The following is a 21,658-nucleotide window of genomic DNA, read 5'->3' on the forward strand; positions in this document are numbered from 1 at the left end:
GATGTGACTCTATCTCAAGAGGCTGACAGGGATCAAGAAAGGGCCAGGACCAAAGACCCATTCACAGTAATACTAATATAAGAATGACCACCGTCTGACCAGCTGCCAGGCCCAGAAGTCTCACGAAGTACGCATTTTGGCTATTACAGCCAGAGGCATCCGAGTTGACTCAGTCTTTCTAATCAGAGGACGTGAAGTGATGCTCTGTTGGTGGGACCAGGTAAACAGATTTCCTAAATCAAGTAAGACACAGGAAAAACCTTAAGGTGCTTATACCTTTCATGGAATCGAGGCCTAAAACTGATTAGACAAAAGTTCGTTCTGTCTGACTTTCTCCCCTTCAGTACACCGGGAGGGCTCTTTCCGTCATGAACTCTCTGATGTCTAATAAGCTCTGAGCTCCATCCGGAGGCTTTCCCACATTCTCTACATACCACAAGTTTCTCTCCCCTGCGAGTTCTCAGCTGCTGACTTAGACATAAGCTTTGGTGGAAGGCCTTCCCACACTCATTACTCTCGTGAGGCTTCTTCCCTGGATGACCCTTCCGATACAGCACAAGAGACGCACACCACCTGACGGACGTCCCTCATTCATGACATCATAGGGTTTCTCTGCTGTATGAATTCTCTGATGCTAATGAGGTGTGAGCTCCGGTTGAAACTTTTCCCACAGTCACTACATTTGTAGGGCTTCTTTCCAGAATGCATTCTCTGGTGGACTATAAGGTGTGAGCCATGGCTGAGGCTTTACCACATTTACTACATTCATGGTCTTTCTCTCCTGTGGGAGTTTTCTTATGGATGACAACCATCTGCCTGAAACTTTTCTTCTGGGCCAGTGACCGCCTCAGTCTCTTCATTTTGGGATTTGTCTGCTGCTGCTCTAAAGTGCCCTCAACTCAGAGGTAGCTTCAAATGTAGAGGGGCCAGTGGTGAGTTCTTCTGAGAACACCCGTGATTCCACTTCAGTAATGGGAGGTGGTGACCATGATCCTTTGTTCTTGGGCTCTGGGTCATCTTCTGCAACAACTGATGGAAAATATAAATATACCTGTTCTGGATGTATGGAGAAATGACACTTGGGTTAGGATTTCTGAAAAGAAAAGTTTGAAAAACATTCAACACACACGACAAAGTCTGGAGGGATATTTACTTAAATATGACCAGTGGTGAGATTGTACAGGGGAGAGTCTGTCTTCTTTTTTCTTTCCCCCCTGCTTCTGTTTTTTCTAATTTTTCCTTAATAAAACATGACAAAAATGTTGTTTGAAAAATAAGTTTCAGGGCAGGATCTCCCTTTTAGGCCTTACTCTTGAAATAGAGGACAAAAAAGTAACATTTTCAAGAAATTGGGGCGTGATCACCTGACACTGGGATAACCTGATGAAGGGACAAGAATCATAGGATTCGGGAGAAAGGGATGTTCGTCAGGGCAGGAAGACTCTGCCCTTCCTGACTCTGTAACCGTTCCCTCTTCCCATTCATTTTCTGCCCCTCAAATCTACAGCTACTGGAAAGGATCCCCAAGCAGCTGTCTCCTTTACCCGGTTCCATGTCTCCTACCTGCTTGGTGCTCTCTGCCTTTCCCTTTGACCTGCTCCTTAAAAAAAGAAGAGAAGGAAAAAATAAAAAGGAAGAGAGGAATGCTTAGCCCTTTGTTTTTACACATCTGTAACACTTTTTGTGTTTTAATTGTCTTTAATGTTGCTCTCTATGGTTTAAAGAGGACAGATGCAATTGCTTGCTTTTTTTTGTTTTGTTTAAGATTTTATTGGGGAAGGGGAACAGGACTTTATTGGGGAACAGTGTGTACTTCCAGGACTTTTTTTTCCAAGTCAAGTTGTTGCCCTTTCAGTCTTAGTTGTGGAGGGTGCAGCTCAGCTCCAGGTCCAGTTGCCGTTGCTAGTTGCAGGGGGCACAGCCCACCATCCCTTGCGGAAGTCGAACCGGCAACCTTGTGGTTGAGAGGATGCGCTCCAACCAACTGAGCCATCGGGGAGCTCAGCGGCAGCTCACCTCAAGGTGCTGTGTTCAATTTTAGTTGTTGGGGGCGCTGCCCACCATCCCTTGAGGGACTTGAGGAATTGAAGTGGCAACCTTGTGGTTGAGAGCCCACTGGCCCATGTGGGAATCGAACTGGCAGCCTTCGGAGTTAGGAGCACAGAGCCCTAACCGCCTGAGCCACCGGGCCCGGTCCCTACAAGGACAATTTAGAGTCCTGAGGTTCTAAGTCTAGAGTGTGCCACGGGGAGAGGACAGGATGTTTACGGGGGGGTGTGCAGGCTGGGAAGGAGGTTTTTGCTGTCAATTTCAAGGGTAGAAAGTAAGTAGTGACATAAGAAAGTTTCAGATAGCACTTTAGATGGGGGTAAGTGGTAAATAAAGGTGATGACAGGCAGTATCTCACATAGGCGTTGCTTTATAGCTTAAACAGTGCGTTTTGGGAGGCATGGGGAAGTTAAAAGAAAAGGATCTCAGGCTGGCCTCTCGCTCAGGGCAGAGGTACTGTGAGCTAGGAGTCAAGAGCAGTGGTGACGATGAGGCAGGAAGTGAATGAAATATTTCCTTGTCCTGTTTCAGGGCTTTCTAAAGCTAGGAGATGCTGGTGAGGCTTTATAGCCAGATATGATATGATATGTTTTATTTAATCTTCAGAGTTACCTTATGAAGTAGGTAATTCCTACTTCATTCCTGTTGTACAGGTGACGAAACAGGCTGTCTCTCACATAAGAGGTAAGAATAGTAAGGCCAGGTAGGTCGGTGGTTGGGAATATTTTTCTCCTTGAGGGTAACTACTTCCTGGGCTGTGGCCCTCTGATCAGGTCTGGGAAGAGGTAACTGGAAAACAGACGATGCGGAGCAACAGGCCACACACAGGCTAGAATTTCCTTGCAGTTTCAGTCAGTGTGGGCCGCCCCATTTTGTACAACTGAGCAGAGAAGTGAGGCCAGCCAACCGTCTGGTCAAATAACCCGGTACAGCAAGGCGGTCGCTGCCAGCTCCTTATGTGTGTGAATGAGGTCCCGGGCTCGATTTGTAGCCTCCATAATTGTGAGGGAATAAATTTCTGTTGTTTTAAGCCACTCTGTTTGTGGTAATTTGTCACAGCAGCTCTAGGAAACTAATACACTTACTATGAAGTCCAGTTTTTCAGAAAATAAATGTCAGTCTTTCTATTCCTCTCATTCCCATTGACACCACGCTAGTTGCTTTTTGGATTTCACTGGGTTATCATCAGGAAGTGGAGCATAGTGGTTAAGAACATGGGCTCTGGGGATAAACTGCCTGGGTCTGCCTCTACCATTTACTTGCTGTGTGACCTTTAGTTACTGAAACGTTCTGTGCCTCAGTTTCCTCATTTGTAAAACATGGACAGTACTATGAAGTCTGACAATTAAGTTCGTGAACTTATCCTAGAAAAAGTACTACATACCTCATTGCTGAATATCACTACAGTCACCTTCAAAGTACTCCCCTTGGGAAGCTATGTGCCGACGCCAGTGCCTAGTCCACCCTTCAAAGCACTTTTGGAACTCATTTTCTGGAATGGCCATCAGAACTGTCGTATTACCCTTGAGGTCCTGAATGTCATCAAAATATCTTCCTTTTAATATTTCCTTTAGGTAAATCTTTAGGTTAAGAAAGAAGTCATTGGGGGCCAGATCAGGTGAGTAGGGAGGGTGTTCCTGTACAGTTATTTGTTTACTGGCTAAAAACTCCCTCACAGACAGTGCCGTGTGAGCTGGTGCATTGTCGTGATGCAAGAGCCATGAATTGTTGGCGAAAAGTTCAGGTTACTTTTGTCTAACTTTTCCACGCAGCCTTTTTAGCACTTCCAAATAGTAAAATTGGTTCACTGTCCAGTTGGTACAAATTCACAATGTATAATCCCTCTGATATCAAAAAAATTTGGCAACAGCATTGCAACAAGTTCGTGAACTTAATTGTCAGACCCTGTAGTACTTAAGAGAGGCTTTGTGGGTATTAAATGAGCTAATACATGTAAAATGTTTAGGTTAACACCTAGCACAGAGTTAGCACTTAATAAATAATGGATACTTAAAATTTTGTTACTTTGTTAATCTCGACACCAAGATTTTCCTGCTCCAATTCAGACTGGACAATGCTGTTAGTTATATATCACTTTCATCATGTTAAAAACCTTTAATTCTCCCTATTTATTACTGTATCAAATCTAACCTTCTCTTATTTGACTTTGGAAAGCATCCTTAATCTGGTCTCAACATAGTCTTCTGATATTACTGTACTCCACAAGCATGTGGGGTATTGTTCACTCTTGTATCTCAGCAACTAGAACAGTGTTTGGCATATTGTATCCACTCCATCATTACTTACTCAATGAATGAATACAGTCCAATGCAAAACTACTGCTCTAAATAACCCATGTTGGACCTAGCCAAGTCCATCTCTGCCTTCCAAGTCCAAATCAGGTTCTACCTCCTTTAGAAGGTCTTTCTAAGAAAGTGGTTAAGAGCAAACAGACTCTGCAACCAGACTTAGTTCAAATTCTGGCTCTGTCATTCTCTGAGACCTCACAAACACTTCTCAACTTCTGTATATCTCACCTATTTCATAGGGGTTTCCACCTTTGTAGAGTTTTCACCAGCGCTAGGTAAGTCTTGGGGGCGGGGGGGGGGGAGTACATAAAATAGACAAAAAATTTAACTTTTAGGAATACAGTCATATTTTTTTCCCAAGCTCAAGATCATTTGACCCTTTTTCCCTCTCTTTATTTCCAATTGTTCTTAAAATATGCCTTAATTTGGTTTTCCTTTCAACTTTCACATTATAAATAAGGATGTATCATTCTCTATTTGGGTTATTTCAAGTCTCAAAACTGATCTGTTTCCTGCCTTTATCTTTTTACCTGTTTCACCGTGAAAGTATTTTTTCTGTATTAACACATATTGTTTCAGTCTCCAAAGTGAAAACATTCTGGATTCTGGGTCTAAGAGCTAGGACGCCAACTGTGGTGACTGACAGCAATTTTATCGCAGCGGATTTTAGATTTGTACTAGGAACAGCACCATATCAGCATGTCTCATCTTATTTGTTAGAGGCATTTTGGGGGATGGGGAGAAACTGGGCTTGGGCTGTGAGCCTCTGACTTTTTTTGAAAACTTTACTATTATTATTTTTTTATTGAGGGCACAGCTCATAGTGGCCCATGCAGGGATTGAACCGGCAACTTTGGTGTTATCAGAATCACGCTGTAACCAACTGAGCTAACCGGCCACCTCAGCCTCTGATTTTTTAGAGAAGAATTACTTCAAAACTGGGAACAGACAGTTCTGTATCCCAGAGGATTTATAAATCTGTGATGCCTGCTCAAAATTCGAAAAGCCACCATCCTGACACTCATTCAACGAAAAAGAAACTTCAATGTGCGAAGGTCAAAAGGTCCCCATAAATACGTTTGAGTCACTGAGGAAGCACCGTACCCAGCAAGCCCGTCCCCTTCACTCCCCTGCACTGGGTCCTTGCAGAGATTGCCTTGTGCATGGACGGTACTGTGCGGTGCTTGGCCGATGCCACACTGTCTCTGGGCACGGAGCTATCAGTTCTGAGGAGCGAGGCTACGAAGGGCCTCAAAACTGCAGGCAGAAGGGTGAATGGGAACCCAAGGAATGGGCCCAGGCCGCCCTAGCCGCTGGACCAGACAGGCAGAGCCAGAAGACCAGAGCCCGGGAGCCCAGCTCTGCACCCACAGCCACTGTGTGGTCTTGTGGCCAGGCCGCCCTCAGTGCCCCCATCACTCAGTGCTTCCTCCAGGGCTGTGGCCATGGTCCCCACCATGACCAGTCCTGGGAGTCGAGGCCTGCTGGGAAAGCTCGCCGCCAGAACCTTCCGCCCAGCCCACAGCCTCCCTGGTTAATGTGCCGAATCGCTGGTCGTGTCCTCCCCTTTTCCTAGACCAGCCCAGAAGGGGGCCACACTTCTACCCACATGAACTGTCGTCTGCCCTGGTATCTGAGGCTGAGCTCCTTCTATCTGGAGTCACTGGGCCTGCGAAGACTAGAAAGACCCAGTCCCAACAGGAAGGTCTGTCTAGTGGGGCGACAAGTAAATCATGACTGTGCTATGATGCTATGACCTGTGGGAGCACAGTAGAAGCACTTACCCCCACTGGGTGTACATCAGGGAAGATGACCAGAGTACACGAGAGCAACGTTAAGGATTTGGAAGACAATATTGTATGTAGAGCCTAAGGAAATGGGCTTTGGAGTTAGGCAGGCCTGGATTTGAATTCCAGTTTCTTCATTTACTAGTTTTGGGTCCCTGTGCAAATTACTTTGCCTTCTTGACCTTAGTTTCCTGTTTAGAAAATGGCGATAACAGTACCCACCAATTAAGACTGAGGCAAAGAACACAAGAGAAGACTATAGTTAAGTGCTTATCACAGTACCCAACACAGGAAATACTAAAAAAAAAAATAATGGAGCCAGGAAAAAATAATGGAGGAAGAGGGAACTTGTGGAAAGGCTGTAGGATAAAAAGGCAGTGCCTACGTCCTTGGGAACTGCAGATAGTTCAGCGGTACATGTTGGATTTAGAAGGGTAAGGACTTTGCAGAAAGCTCTCTCCAACTAGGTTGAACTCCCACTGTGGTGTCCTGCCGCTCCTTTGTGGCACTCACCATGGTTGTATTAGGTTGATGCAAAAGTAATTGCAGTTTAAAAGGTTAAAAATAATTGCAAAAACCACAAAAATTACTTTTGCACCAACCTAATAGTTTTACTACTTATGATTCTAATTAACTTCGTCTCTGCTCCACCAGGGCAGAGACTGTTGTCTATTTCTGCTCACCCCTTTTTGTACCCCCAGTGTCTGACACATATCAGAAGCTCAATATTTACTGAATGAGTAGATGAATGGGGCAGGATCAGAACACGTGTGCCACTTTGAGGAGTGGGCTTCAGGCTCAGATTAGTAGGAAACCACTGTTTAGAGATGGGTGGCATTATCAGATTTGTTTTAAAGAAAGAGCATTCAGGCTTCTCTGAGAAATGGAAGCAGGAGACATATTAGGAGGCTGTGGTAATACACATACAAGCCAGAGATGGTGATGGTGGCCTCACTCTGAGTAACGGCACCAAAAATTGAGAAAAGTGGACTAAATTGGCAGATTATTGGGTAAAATTCCCTTCCTCTTCTATAGTCACATGCTCTCTCTCCAAGGTGGTAGTAACAAGTCTTGTTTCCTATTAAATATTTATATGGTGAAACCTCTCTTAACCCACATTCCAATCACTCCTGTTCCTCAAAGAGATTTGATAATTTCTCAGCTCTCATCCTCCTGGACTTTAGATATTCAGCTGCTTAGGTTCTCATGAAAGCAAACTTTTATCCTTTAAGCTCTTTTCTCAAAGTTCCAAAGTAGGCTGCTCCCTAACAGGTAGATCTTATTCTGTGGAATTCAGGTTTACAAATTGGACATTGCCACATTCACTTCTACCCATTAAAGCTTTGAATGGACCCTCATTTCATAAACTGTCTTCCCTTAGCCTCCACTGGATTGTAAACTCCTGGAACAAATGTCTTTCTCTAGCCCTTTCAAATTATAGCCCTGGCACATAGTAGGCACTCAATAAGTATTTCTTCAACAACTTTTATTTCAACATTCACATTTGAAAGCATTTCCATACTGTAACAAAAATTTCCCCCTGCTTTCAAGAGTCCGATACACTCAATATAATTCAAGCTCTATCAGGGATGAAATGAAAAGGTTAGTTTTCGATCTGAGGTTTTCAAGCAATAGTTAATCTTTTAAAAAGCTCAAAGGAAATTATGTATTTGCCCACAAAAGGGATAAAAAGGCTAATGAAAATGTTAAGTAGTTTGATTTGGGCTGGAGTTTTAATACCTAAGTCTGGTTGTTATGCCAATCAGAAGCATGATTCGTGGTTATCATGCACTTGAATAACAAAAAATAAAGAACTAATTAATCTTTAATAAATGCAGTTTGGTAAATGAAAGCTTTTAAAACAGAGCCCAAGAGAGTAAAAGAGAGGGCCTCGATATTTTGATAGTGGGAAACTACCGCATTAAATTGCCTTCAAGTTCCTTTCAATATCCTGTTTATCCTTATAAACACTACTCTCACTGTACAACACTGCAAGTACAGGTAAAGGACACAGAGATGGGCTTACTAGAATGAATTCCCAATTCCTTTCTTTTACAAAAATAGAAAATTAAAATTTCCTGTTAGCTATAATGGTTTTGATTAGAATCTGGGATAACTAAAAAAATTTACGTATCTTTAATTTTTAATCCAAGTGTATCACTGATGATGGCTATTTTGAATTCCTTTTGCTTCCCAAATATATTTAAAGATGTTCTCATGTAAAAATATTATTTGTTTATGTGAGATTATACTAACGAGCTTAAACCTCTGAGACAGGTGATGGGGATGGTCAGGCTTCTGTACCACATCATCCACAAGCAGCTGCTTTCAGCGATGGTGTGGACGGGCTTTTCCACTTCAAGACATCCCACTACTGTCCACGATGTCCCTCTGGGGAAGTCACAGCCCCCAGGCTTTGAACTTTAACAGGTCATATTTTTTATACCAGCCACAAGACAGTGCTGTATCTTATACACCTTAATATTTTTCTTGTAAATACTTCATCTTCTGTTTGAAAATGATTACAGCTCCAGATGCCTTCCTATGTGTCAACAGATTTCAGTTTTCTCATTTAAACCTCACAATTACCCCCACGAGGGAGATTATGTTATCACTATTTTATTAATGAGGAAAATAAAGACCAGATGGGTTATATAATTTGCTCCAGTCACGAAGCCAGTATGTCATACTGGATTCAAACTCGTGTCTGGACTCCCTCCACTACAGCAGACTGCCTCTCTTGAAACAATCAGACTAAAGGTTTCTATCAGACTCTGGGTTCCCCTGGTGCTGCACTGCCACTGCTCATAGCACCCTGAAACGTTTGCTTAAATGGCCCCAGGTGACTGATGTTCTAAATATTGATGGGCAAGGGTTTCTCAACCATGGCACTAATGACTCGTGGGGCCAGATAATTCTTTGTTGTGTATGTGTGTGGGGGTGGAAGGGGGCTGTGTATTGTTAAGGTATTTAGTAACATCCCTGGTCTTCAGATGCCGAATTTTCTTCCCAGTTATGCCAACCCAAATATCTCTGGACATTCCCAAATGCCCGTTGGGGGCAGAATCACACCAGTTGCGAGCCACTCATCCCCTCCCTCTCACAAGCTACTCCCACGAAGGAAAGATATGAGGTTGAAATTCTCCTTGCCTTACACTGTCCCTTTCATTAACTTTCTTATCTGATGACTTATGTAAACTCCTATGCAATCTGCCAGTAGTTCAGAGTACGAGAAATATTTGACAACTGAGTTTGATTGCACAGATAATTACCAAATTAGTTATCAGCTTAAATGATGACTGACCTTTCTCCAGAGTTCTGTTTAGACTCTCCAGTTCTCAAATAAGCTGTCCCGAGTTACAAAGCCCTGGTTCAAGACAAAATTACTGTCCCTATGATCACCTGACGTTTTATAGTAGATGCCTTTTTCTAATTCCCACCAACTCATGTCACCTAAATGCTCGGCCCTGGCACTCAGTCTAATTCTATTCCCCAAACCTACTGTTCTCCTGTCCCTTTCTCTTTCATTTCCTGATACAACTAGTACTCTTTCTCAGGGGAAACTCCTCACTTGGTTCTTGTGTCCTGGCTTTCAGTTACCTGTTGTCAAGTCATTTCTATTATTTTTTGTTTTCTCTCAATTAGTAGACCATTCCAATTAGCATTTTTCACATATGCATACACATATTTTTATAAGGGAGAATAAAAGGGAATACGTGTAAAACACATACCTATGGGGAAGAATTCATCCCAGAGAAAGATTTAATCACCCTAAAGGACTTAATGTGGATTTATACTTGTCACTAGACTAGGTAGTCAAGATTTAAAGGGCTCCTCCCACGAAGAACTTAGTTTTTAGGCTTGTTGCCAAAATGATTGCTAATGATTTTAGTAACAGTAGACGTCACCTAAAACATTCTCAAGTAATTATATCCTAGGGACCATACTCCAGTGTCAACTCTGAGGCCAGAAAAGGCTATTATGTCCAAGAGCTTTTCTACCTGATTACACCTACATCCAGTAGGACTCTTCTAATGTTTTCCTACCTTCAAATGGTTTTCAATAATAAAAATCCTCTATAGTGCAAGAAGATGTGGTCTCCACCAGGCTTTTCCTACATCCACTAGGTTTCTGTTACCTATTAGAATGAGTCCTGTTTGAAGACTCTCTCACATTCTCCAAGTTCCTTTCCAGTATGAAGTTTCTGATGTTTAAGAAAAGCTGTGTGTCCACTGAAGGCCTTCCCACAGTGGCTACATTCAAAGGGTTTCTCTCCAGTGTGAATTCTCTGATGACTACTAAGGTGTGAGTTCTGACTAAAGGTCTTGCCACATTCAAGGCATGCATAGGGTTTCTCTCCAGTATGAACACGATGGTGTTTAATAAGATCTGAGCTGCCCCTAAAACATTTCCCACATTTATTGCACATATAAGGTTTTTCTCCACTATGAATTCGATGATGTCTCATAAGGTCTGAGCTCTGATTGAAAGTTTTCCCACATTCTTTACATTCATATGGTTTCTCTCCTATGTGAATTACATGATGGCTGATGAGGTCTGAGCTGCCTTTGAAAGTTCTACCACAAAGATTACACGGATAAGCTTTTTCTTCTTGGTGAATTCGCTGCTTTTCTCTAAATAACTCATCCTTGCTGAATGTTTTCTGACATTCTTCAAGTTTCTCTCCAGTGTGAAGTCTCTGATGTTTGAGGAAAGCCGTGTGCCAGATGAAGGGTTTTCCACATTCCTTACATTCATAGGGTCTCTCACCACTATGGATTCTCTGATGCTGAATAAGGAGTGAACGCTGCCGGAAGGCTTTCCCACATTCATTGCATTGATAGGGTTTCTCTCCAGTATGAATTTTCTCATGTGTAACAAGGTGCGACCTCTGGCTAAAGGCTTTCCCACATTCACTGCATTCATAGGGTTTCTCTCCAGTATGAATTATCCAATGTCGAATTAGATCTGAACTTCCCCGGAAAGTTTTTCCACACTCAGTACATTGATAAGGTTTTTCTTCCCTATGAATTCTCTGTTGTTTAGTAAGGTCCAAGTCAGAAGTGCAGGTTTTTTCACATTCACGTTCCTTTCTAGTATGGAGTCTCTGATGTTTAAGAAAAGTTGTGCGCCCACTGAAGGATTTCCCACATTCACAACATTCATGGGGTTTCTCTCCACTGTGGAGTCTCTGGTGTTCGGTAAGGCGTGAACGCTGCCGGAAGGCCTTTTCACATTCATTACATTTGAAGGGTTTCTCTCCAGTATGAATTCGCTGATGTGTGACAAGGTGTGAACTTTGACTGAAGGTTTGTCCACATTCGTAACATTCATAGGGTTTCTCTCCCGTGTGAATTCTGTGATGTATTATAAGATCTGAGCTTTGATTGAAGGCCTTCCCACATTCATTACATATATATGGCTTCCCTCCACTATGAATTCTCTGGTGTAGGACAAGGTTTGAGCTTCCCTTGAAGGTCTTCCCACACTCTTTGCATTCATAGGGATTCTCCGCACTATGAATTCTCTTATGTCTAACCAGATTTGAGCTCTGATTGAATTCTTTTCCACATTCATGGCATATATAAGGTTTCTTTCCTGTATGAATTCTCTGATGTATAATAAGATTTGAACTTTGATTAAAGTCTTTTCCACATTCATTACATACATATGGTTTCTTTCCTGTATGAATTCTTTGATGTATAATCAGGTTTGAGCTCCGATTGAAAGTTTTTCCACATTCCTTACATTCATAAGTTTTCTTGGTATTATCAATTTTCTGATGTTCAGTTACTTCTGACGTCTGTTTGAAGCTCTGGCCATAGACATCAAAACTGTGGGATCTTTCTCTGGCAGGAAGTATTTTTCCTCCTTGATTACATCCATGGCCACTCTCTCCTGCAATGGCTTTCTTGGGGATGAGATTCACATCCCTGATACCTCTCTCCTGGAAAGGGGGCTGTCTCACTGCATCCTCTGAGGGGCTTACCCACTGCCTTAATAACCTGTCCTCAGGATCACTGGTGTCGACTAACCCACATTCCTGGGAGATCTGTCTTTGGAGTCTTCCTGATACAGCCCTCGCTGAATCTTTATCTCCAGAAATTTCCATCTTTGACTTCCAGTCCTTCATCTGATTCCTGGTCTCAGAATCTGAAATGATAAGCAGACCATTCAATAATTCCTAAAGTATAAATATCACCTTTCCCTATGCTGGGACGTCTAGGATCTAGGAGGGAGGAACAAAGAACCTAGAGGAGGACGCTTCCTCCCTTCCAGGGCTGAGACTCAGACATTTTTAGAGAGATTGTGGCTACCACAGGAACACGCACCCTATTTATGGAGACTAAATTTGCCAGGTGGAGGCTGGAGCTGGTGTGTGGGAGTGGCCTGTAGAGTGGTGGATAAATTCACTGAAGGAGGCAGGCAGTCTGGAGCTGGTCCACAAGAAGTAGCCTGTTTGATGGGGTAGGAACTTGCTGGACCCTGTGTGTAATAAAAAAGCACACCAGCACCACGGAGAGAAGTTCCTTCCTTATTCTATGGCTTTGCATTGTCCCTGCAGCACCTTCTATTGACAAAATCTAAATCTTGTGCCAACTGGCAAAGGAAAAGTGGTCCAGATCTAGTAACACAAGCAAAGCAAAGAAGGGTAGATTTGGAGTTGAAAGGCAATAAATTAATAACTAGCACACTATCCATTCCTCTAAATATACCATGACAATTAAACAAAGCTGAAACTGTGCCACAAATAAAAATGTTTGGCTGTCATTTTAATAGAAATCAATTCTCCCTTTCTCAGACCTGGCATTTTCTTTCTGGTATTCTGGTGGAATTACTTCCTTTTGTATGACAATTTTGTATCCTCCTGTGACTGGAAGTTTTTTGACTTTCTATATCATCAAATCCCTGACACATTTCTGAGCTCCTTGAGAGAGCCATCTCACCATGGCCTTGGTGAGACGAACTCTCTAGTCATTAATCTTCTGCAATAGATAAGAGGCAACACAACATCGTGGTTAAGAGCACAGACTCTTAAGGGACTGTAGAGCCATCCGCTGGGGTTTGAATCCTGGCTACACCACTTACCAACTGTGTGAAAGTCACTGGAGCTCTTTGTGCCTCAGTTTCCTCACTCTAAAATAGAGATAATAATAGTATTTACCTCACAGAGTTGTTATGAGAATGAAATATATGTAAACATATGTAAAAAATTTAGAAAAATGCTTGCCATATAAAAAGCACTATCGAAGTGACAGCTACTGTTATTATTCCTATTATGATTATTAATCTTTATCCTTTAAGCCCAAGAATTATCATTAAGTAATGTGTCGCTAGCACAAACCTCCATATCCAGGGTGGGTTTCATTTAAATAACATTCAAATAAAATACTGGAATGAATTGGCTTTGTCATAATTTTCTCTTATAGTGCTTTTTTCGGGTTTGATATATATATATATTGTTCAAAATTCAGAAACAGACTGAAAGATGGTAAAGGCATTTCTCAAAACTCATTGAAAACAATGAAAAGAATAACAAATGAGGTGAACTCCATCTTCAAAAAGAGGGGAGGGGTGTCACAGAGAAATAAGGATTGTCCCCGTAGAGACCTAGTTTGACATATTACAGTAGCAGGGGAGAAGACGCTAAAGAAGGAACCATGCTGACAGGTCATTTCTATTATCTTGCACCTGGATCCTAGCTAAGGAACAGTGACAGAGGTGAAGCTGGGTGAAGAGGGAGTAGATAGTGTGACTTGCAAACTGTATTATGAAAAGCCTGTGATCTCAAGGGCTTTTTCTTGTGCCATACTGATCTCTTGGAAACCAAAAGCTGAAGAGATATGTCTGTAGATTAGAGGAGAGGGTGTGTGTTGCAGCAAATCTGCATGATTACTTTGAAGCACCCTAGCTCAATTCCCTCTGCCTCTTCCCGTAGTAACGAATGGACAGCCTGCTTCATTCATTGCTGAGTAGTAACCATTAAGGTAACTTTGTGGGATGTGTGCTTAAAAATAGGTGGTGGTTGTTTTAGGAAAGCAAGGAACATGCGGAACAGAGGAATTAGGAGCATACATCCAAGAGGAATGCCAAAGGAATTAACAGGAAGCATCAGCAGACTTCTCTCCATTATCTCTGAGAAATTACAGACAAAAATCAATCTTTAAGTAAAAACTCAAAGAAGAGATATAAGGCTTCAAAATAGATTTTAAAAGATTCTAATGCAATTCAAAAAGTGAGAATTTTGAAGAGCTGAGGAAAGAAATGGAAGAGAATCTAAAATCATTATGTTGACGAAATTCATCTAAGAAACAACCAAAATAATCACTACAGGGGCATGATGAGACCTGGAGAAATCATCCAGAATGAAATGGATATAAATACGATATCGAGAAGACCAGTAGCAATAGAAAGATATTCAAATTCACGTAATTAGTGTTCCTAAAGAAAAGAACAAACAGAAGGAAAAAACCCCCACAAAACATTCAAGTATTTAACAGAAGAAAATATTGCTTAAATAAAGATTTGAATCTATTGGAAAGGTACACTGTAGTCCATAAACAGTTGAGACATAACAGTCAAAACCAAGACATATTCTGGTGATGTTAACTAAATTTCAGGAATAAGTGAACAAATGGGCATGTAGGCAGAAAAGCAAGTAATGTGCAAGAGACAATTTCAGGCTGACTTTATACTTCTCCAGTTACACTTAATGCCAGAATACTGCTGGCCCTCCGTATGGGAGGGTTCTGCTAATGTAGATTCAACTAACCACTGACTGAAAATATTTTTTTAAAAAAAGTTACACTGTTGCTGACATGTACTATGTAGTTAGGCCTAGGAAGGTTACATCTATACTGAACATGTGCAGACTTTTTTTTCTTGTCATTATTCCCTAAATAATACAGTATAATAAGTATTTACATAGCATTTACATTTACGTATTATAGGAATCTAGAGATGATTTAAAAGTATGTAGGAGAATGTGTGTAGGTTCTATGCAAACACTATGCTACTTATATAAAGGACTTCAGCATCCGTGGATTCTGGAATGGGGGATACTGGATTGGGGGATTCTGGATTGGGGGTCCTGGAACGAATCCCCTGCGGACAGCCAGGGATGACTGTACAGTAATGCCTATAAAGTTCTGAAGAGAAGCAAAGTGTGCTGCAAAAATTTTGTACCCACTGATGTGTTCCTTCAAAGCATAGGCACACATTATCAAGTAGGTAAAAACCTCAGGGATTATGACACCCATGAAACCTTTTCGAAAAGAACTACTGAGGATGCCAAAAATATGTATACAAGTGGACACTTTGGTCAATGTTGAAATGTTGTTCAAGCAGTAGTTCGCCGTAATTGAGCATCTCTTGCAATTGTATAAGTCAAACGTGACTTGTATTCATCTTTTGTTAGCGGTATATATTGAGTATTACAATTTTAATAGTTTTTTCCTTTCTTAAAATGTGCATATATATATTTTGGCACCCTCTGTATTGGGCTGAAATAAAGCTGATAAATAAATGAATTAAAATAAACATTCAGTAATTGACAGGATATTGTAAAAGAATGGATGGCGAGCACTGAATCAATTTAAATGGAGAAGTGAGATTAAACAATGGAAATTATTTTTGTAGAATAGAAAGTAATTGCTTTAAACCATGACAAGGTAAAAATAATTATATTATAAAAATTTCACTGTGAGGAGAAGTGGTGGGAGTAAGTATAAATTGTGCTAATTTACCTATCTTTCATGACCGGGAATCAACAGATACCATCTAAAGGAGAAATGTATAATTTTTAAAATTGACTCAAACCTTTAATGTGTTTCATAATCATTTTTTTCATAATTTTAGAGGAAGAATCTTTTAATGTTACAGAGAGACACTTTTTCCATAACATTTTTGTTGATTACAAAATAAAAAAGAGAAGAAAATAATAAGCACCCATAATCCCACAATCCTGCCACCCAAAAACTACCACTGCCAATGTTTTGTTGTATACTCTTCAAGTTTTATTTCTGGGCATATGTTTTTTCTGATTAAAAAAAGGGATCATATTATACACGCCCACTTTGTCATCTATGCCTTCCTCACGACCCTGAAACATTTCTCGTTTGTCAGCTAGCTTTGTCAATAGAGGGCGCTGGAGGGACACTGTAAGACATTCAAAGAAAAAGGGATTTCTCTTCCTGGTATCTGGAAGCTGTTGTTTTTTGGTGAAGTTGGCCAAATCAACATATCCGGAGGCTTGATAGCTTCTGGTGGACCAGCTCTGGCCCACCCATGCCCTCCAATGAGTTTTTCCACCACCCGGTAGGCCTTTCCTAGGGACTACATGTGCCTTTTAGTGAATTTCTCTGCCATGTGGCAGGCCATGCCTACAGACCAGCCTCTTCACCACCAGCAGGCTGTGCCCTTTGGCAGCCACAACCTCAACAAAAACATCTGAATCTCAGCTTTGGTCTGTGGGAGTCCTCTTCTAAATTCTTGGTTCCTTCCTTGTTTACTCTTAGTCCTAGTAGTAAGGCTGCTTTTTGTATTATCTATTTCTGTATTTCTTAAAGTCCTCATTTAAGCCTTTTAGTAGTTAACTACCTTTTACTAGTTAAACATTCTTTATATTAAATGTCCCTTATTTAAATTACTGTTACAGTTTTTGTCTCTTGACTGGCTCCTGACTTGTAATGGATACAGAATATAATTTCATATTAGATCTAGAACAAAGTGAAGATGATAATAAGGAAAGTAGTAAGAGGGCTAGAAAGGGGAAACAAAAAGTGTTTGGAAACACTGATTGAAGGACTCCTCTCTATAACAATCGTTACTATCAACCTTTGCCACAGGCCTGGGCATGGCAGAGGAGACACACAGCACACTGTTCAGAGATGAGTGGCCACACTGCTCAAATTTTTCATCCAGTTCCACAGGTAAAAGGACTAGGGAGTAATTTAAGGAAATCTTTCCTTGAGAGGATGTCTGAAGTAGAAGGGCACAGCATCTGAAACGTAGGCTCGATCAGAGGTGAGTCCTCTATAGTCCAATCCAGCTGACCGCAGAGTTTCTGGGAAAAGGGCCTCAGGATTCATGTCATTCATCGATTTGTTCACCTAACATATATTAACTGAGCGCCAACTATGTTCCAGACATTGGAGAAGGTATTGAGAACACAAAAATGAACATAAGATATGGCACCTGCCCTCAAGGAACTTACAGTTTAATGGAGGGGAAACGTGTGTAAATAGATCATAACAAGATACTGTCACCGGTGACCAATAAGGTAAGCACTATCTACAATGCGAAAACCTAGAATCAACAGAATCCCAATGGTAACTGTATGTGGGGAAAGAAAGGAGTCAATAATGACTTCTCAGTTTTCTGACTTGAGCAATGGGTGGGATATGGTGCTGTTTATGAACACAGAGTAGATTTCAAGGGTGGGAAGAGTAGGTCTGAAGATTTGAAGATCAGTTGAGTTTTGGTCATCTATTTGTTTCTAACAGGACTAGAAAGACAGAGATAAAGCAAGTGCAAGGAAAATCAAGGAGCTATCAACCTCCAAGTCCACAGATCAGGCTAGCCATCCTCCAACTAAGAGCAGAAGCATGTGGACTCCAAGAGTCAAAGCCATTGGGAATCCTTAATCCTCTAATTCCACTGAGCTCTGAAAAGCTTTTCTTGTTTTCAACTGAAACTCAGAGAACTCAGAGTGTATGGATTCTAAGAAGACAGAGCCCTTACCCAGTGAGACCAGCTCGGCTCCCTCCTCTAGCATCTCTTCCTTGCAGAGATCCCACTGAGTGCAGATATCCTTTTGTGATTCATTCACAGCCGCATCCTGCAGCATCTTGAATTCCTGAAATAGAAGTGCCTGCTCAATAACTACCCAACGGAGAGCCAGTAGCAGATACTCCAAACCTTCTCTTTTTAAATCTCTACTACTCCCCACATTACCCTTGGCCTCAGTAGACAATCTTGCCCCTCGCTTTCAAAATGTGTGAGACTATGTGGTAAAAAAATCACCTCCCATCACCTTGTCTTTTCAATGACACTTGGTCTTTACTGTATTTCTTCTCTTCCATTCTCTACTATTTATCTGCTCTTTAACTGAGCCCCCACCCCCCACCCCTGTGGGCCAGGCACTCACTGTGCCAGGTAGTGCAGTGATGAGAATGACAATACCATACAATAATGAGGACAGAGACCCTCTCCTTGAGAAGCCTGTGGTGGCTGTTACAGACAATGTTAATTAAACAGGTTAAGTGCTCAGAAGGGAAGTATGGGGTGCTGTGGGACCTCAAGGGAAGAGCATGACCTTGAGAGGGTGGGATGAATAAGGAAACTTCCTCAAGGAGGTAGCTTCTAAGCTGAGGCCTCAAAGACAATTTGAGATAACTAGACCAAAATAAAAAGGAAGGGCTTTTCGGATTGACGCTATGGCATGTACAAAGGCCAGGAGGTGAGAGAAGCTACAATGCATTCATGGATGCACCATGTGACTAAAGCCCAGGGTACTAGGTAGTAAACAGGGCAGTTGGTCAAGTCACGGAGGGTCTCGTATACCAGGCTCAGAGGTTTGGACTCTCCTGAAGGCAATGGAAACCACTAAGGGGTTAAAGCAGGAGAATGACAGTCTCAGGTTTACCTTTTTAAAAGACTGTTCTGACTGCTTTATGGAGAACGGACTGGAGGGTGCAGGCTGAAAGCTGCAGTATCAGTTGGGAAACTACAGCAGTAATCTATGTCGGAGACAGTGAGGGCCTAAATGAGCTATTGGCAGTGCGGAGAAAGAGAAGGAGATTGAGTCAATATATTAAAGAAGCAGTAACAGGCAGGACTGGGGATACCCTAGACAGGGGGTGAGGGAAAACAGCAGGCATGAAGGGTGACATCCAAGCTTCTAACTTGAGCAACTGCCTAAGTTGGGGTGTTAGAGTTAAAGAGTGGGGATGAGGGAGAGGCAGTGGTGAATTCCATTTCAGACATGTTAGGCTTGACGTACCTGTGGGGCGTCCAGGAGGAAATATACAGGAAGCTGACAGCTCAATGGGTCAGAAACCCAGGAGGAAAGTCTAGAATGGAGACAGATTTTGGAATCATCAGCACACCAGTAGTGTTTAACGCAGAAACACTAGAAGGCTAGTGGGAGGCTAGAAATCTGAAATGAAGGTGTTGGCAGGGTGGCTTCCTTCCGCAGCTTCTGAGGGATAACTGCCACACCTCTCTAGCTTGTGGCGACAGCTGGTAATCCTTGTGTTCCTTGCTTTGCAGATGCATCACTCCAACCTGTCTCCATCTTCATATGGCTTTCTCCCTGTGTCTGTCTCTTCGTATGGCCATCTTCTTATAAGGATACCAGTCACAGTGAATTAGGGGCACATTCTACTCCGGTTATGACCTCATCTTACCAAGTTACATCGGTAATGAACCTATTTCCAAATAAGGTCACATTTTGAGGTACTGGGGACTAGGATCTCAACATGTCGTTTTGGGGGGACACAATTCAACCCATAACAATAGCCCTACTCTACTATTTACCCCTAAAAGCAAACCTATGCTCTAGAATCCTCCCTGATTTTCCCATATACACTGCTTCTCCCTAATTCCATCCCTTTGCCCATAACTCTACTACTTGGGATGCCCTTCCTACTCACCTCTGTCTACATCTGGAGTAAAGAACTCAAATGGATGCAAGAGACCAGGTAGTTAATCAGAGTGAAGCGAACTAGGTGATACATGACCCAGCGTCAGTTGTCAGGGAGAAAATGGATTAGTGGGCACAGGGGACCTGGACATTTTATACTGAGTCTAAAGGATGGAATTGCTACTCAACTCCTGCTAATAGCATCATGCAGGAATGTGGGCCACATTTGGCCACACCTTCTGATTTTTCAAGAGATACTGAAAATCTAGATTTTTGTGTGAGTGGATGTGAAAGAAATTTCCCGATTTTAAAATGTTGGCCACTAATCAAAATAAAAACAAACAGCATGAGCTAAGAAAATGCATGTACAGACCGATCTGGCCAGGGGCCATAATTTTTCAACCTCTGACTTACACAAATACTTCCCACTGTTGCAGGTCCACTTCAGTTAGTACTTTCTAACCATTTCAACCCTTCTAAATTTGTATTCATGGGAATGCACTAGGTGATGCTAAACAGAGTTCCTGCCTAGAGAGCAGCCTGAAAAACTTACACACACACACACACACACACACCTTAAACAAGGTGATAAGTCCTTATGAATTAGACACTAAATAAACACTAGCTAAATGAGCTTAAAAAAAGATGACAAGCTTAAAGTGGGAGGTAGGGAGGTGGCAATCCTGTACGGCTTCCCAAAGAAAATGACTTTTGAAGCTATTCCTAAAAGGATATGCAGACCTTCACAAAGAGACCAGCCTAAATCCCTCCCTCCTCTGAACTCCAACAGTACGAATATTTTAGATCAACTGTTAGAATATGTCTGAACCACACAGTTCATTCCTGTAGTTCAGTCTACTCCCCCCCACGGGGCTGTCAGTTACTCCTGGTGCGTAGAAACCAGGTCTTGTACATTAAGTTACATCTACAAAGGCGCCTGCCACAGCGCTGGGCATGGAATAGGGTCAACTTACACCCGAGGGTTGATTCTGGGTCTGGGGGAGATAGTTTGCGGTACTCACAAGTGGGAACTGGGTAAAGTAGTGGGACGCGGCAGGCGGACGGCCGTGGACAGGGCACGCCAGAGCCCAAGAAGACCAAGGGCGCAGGAGGCCCAGCACCACGGACCACGCGCCTACGTCCCTGAGACCCCAGTCCTTCCCCACATGGAGAAAAGAGGAGTCCACTGCCTGCCTCTGAAGATCTCTCCACCCCACCTCCCGGAGGGACCCAGGCACAGGGGCCCCCAGCTCTGCGAACGCAACGGAGTCTCACCTCCAGGCCACCCCCAGCCTCCCGCTCGACTGGGGGCCCCTCCACAGCCGCCATCGCGCAGCCCCAGCTCCTCACTCGGGCGCGGAGCCAACACCCTGGACACCACGCCAGTGGCCGAGCGGCCACTTCCGGCGTGCTCCCGAAGGAGGCGGTCCCCCTGCTCCCTGCGCACCCCTTCCCATCCCGGCTGTGCCCACCAATCGGCGGGCGCGCCCCCAGGCCACCTCCCACAGGCTCAGGTGTCTCCTCTGCGCAGACGCGGCTGGCTTGGTCGTCCGCTCGGTCCCGCAGGAGTCGGCTCCTCGAGGGTCTGATGCTCCGCAGGTTGGTGCACCTGTTGGCTCAGACGCTTTGTGGGCGAGGTTACCACCGAGATGCAGAGTCCTCCGGGAGTCCTAGATCCGCCTACGGCCGGGCCTCGGGCTCCGTCGGTCTGGATGGACGATCCTATCAAATAGTTTTACGTTAATAATAATATTCTGCCTTTTTAATCGGTTTACTTTTCCCCTTGCGTGACTTTGTGGTCTCATACAGAGATAAAGAAGATAGGGTAATGTTTAAAAAGGCAAGGTCTGAAATCAGAAAGACGTTCA

At 42.8% G+C, this 21,658-nt stretch overlaps 1 protein-coding gene across 6 annotated transcripts; it reads right to left on the minus strand.

Moving 5' to 3' along the window:
* Positions 1–7,614: 7,614 nt before the first annotated feature.
* ZNF594 (zinc finger protein 594) lies at positions 7,615–21,392 on the minus strand. Of its 6 annotated transcripts, none has more exons than XM_074320893.2 (4): positions 21,290–21,392; positions 19,149–19,218; positions 17,888–18,002; positions 7,615–12,298 (listed from the first exon to the last, which is right to left on the minus strand). In XM_074320893.2, exons 3-4 carry the CDS (start codon positions 17,991–17,993, stop codon positions 10,287–10,289), a joined length of 2,118 nt encoding a protein of 705 aa, XP_074176994.2. In that variant the 5' UTR covers positions 17,994–18,002; positions 19,149–19,218; positions 21,290–21,392; the 3' UTR covers positions 7,615–10,286. The 6 variants fall into 6 exon arrangements, with proteins under 6 accessions (XP_074176994.2, XP_074176993.2, XP_019570676.3 ...); XM_074320892.2 differs by lacking the exon at positions 21,290–21,392 and adding an exon at positions 21,077–21,137; XM_019715117.3 differs by lacking the exon at positions 21,290–21,392 and adding an exon at positions 21,066–21,127.
* Between the last annotated feature and the right edge of the window lie 266 nt (positions 21,393–21,658).

This window comes from Rhinolophus sinicus, chromosome 12, assembly GCF_057876585.1.
Source record: "Rhinolophus sinicus isolate RSI-liver-muscle chromosome 12, RSI-T2T, whole genome shotgun sequence".
NCBI classification, from domain to species: domain Eukaryota; kingdom Metazoa; phylum Chordata; class Mammalia; order Chiroptera; family Rhinolophidae; genus Rhinolophus; species Rhinolophus sinicus.

Excerpts from the sequence above, each read along its gene's own strand:
- ZNF594 (XM_088801977.1), bottom strand. The coding sequence starts at position 21,119 with ATGGCGGCTGTGGAGGGGCCCCCAGTCGAGCGGGAGGCTGGGGGTGGC. Across the intron at positions 18,003-21,065 it reads AGGCTGGGGGTGGCCTGGAG|GAATTCAAGATGCTGCAGGA; the intron begins GTGAGACTCCGT and ends CTTCTATTTCAG. Across the intron at positions 12,299-17,887 it reads AGCCGAGCTGGTCTCACTGG|ATTCTGAGACCAGGAATCAG; the intron begins GTAAGGGCTCTG and ends TTATCATTTCAG.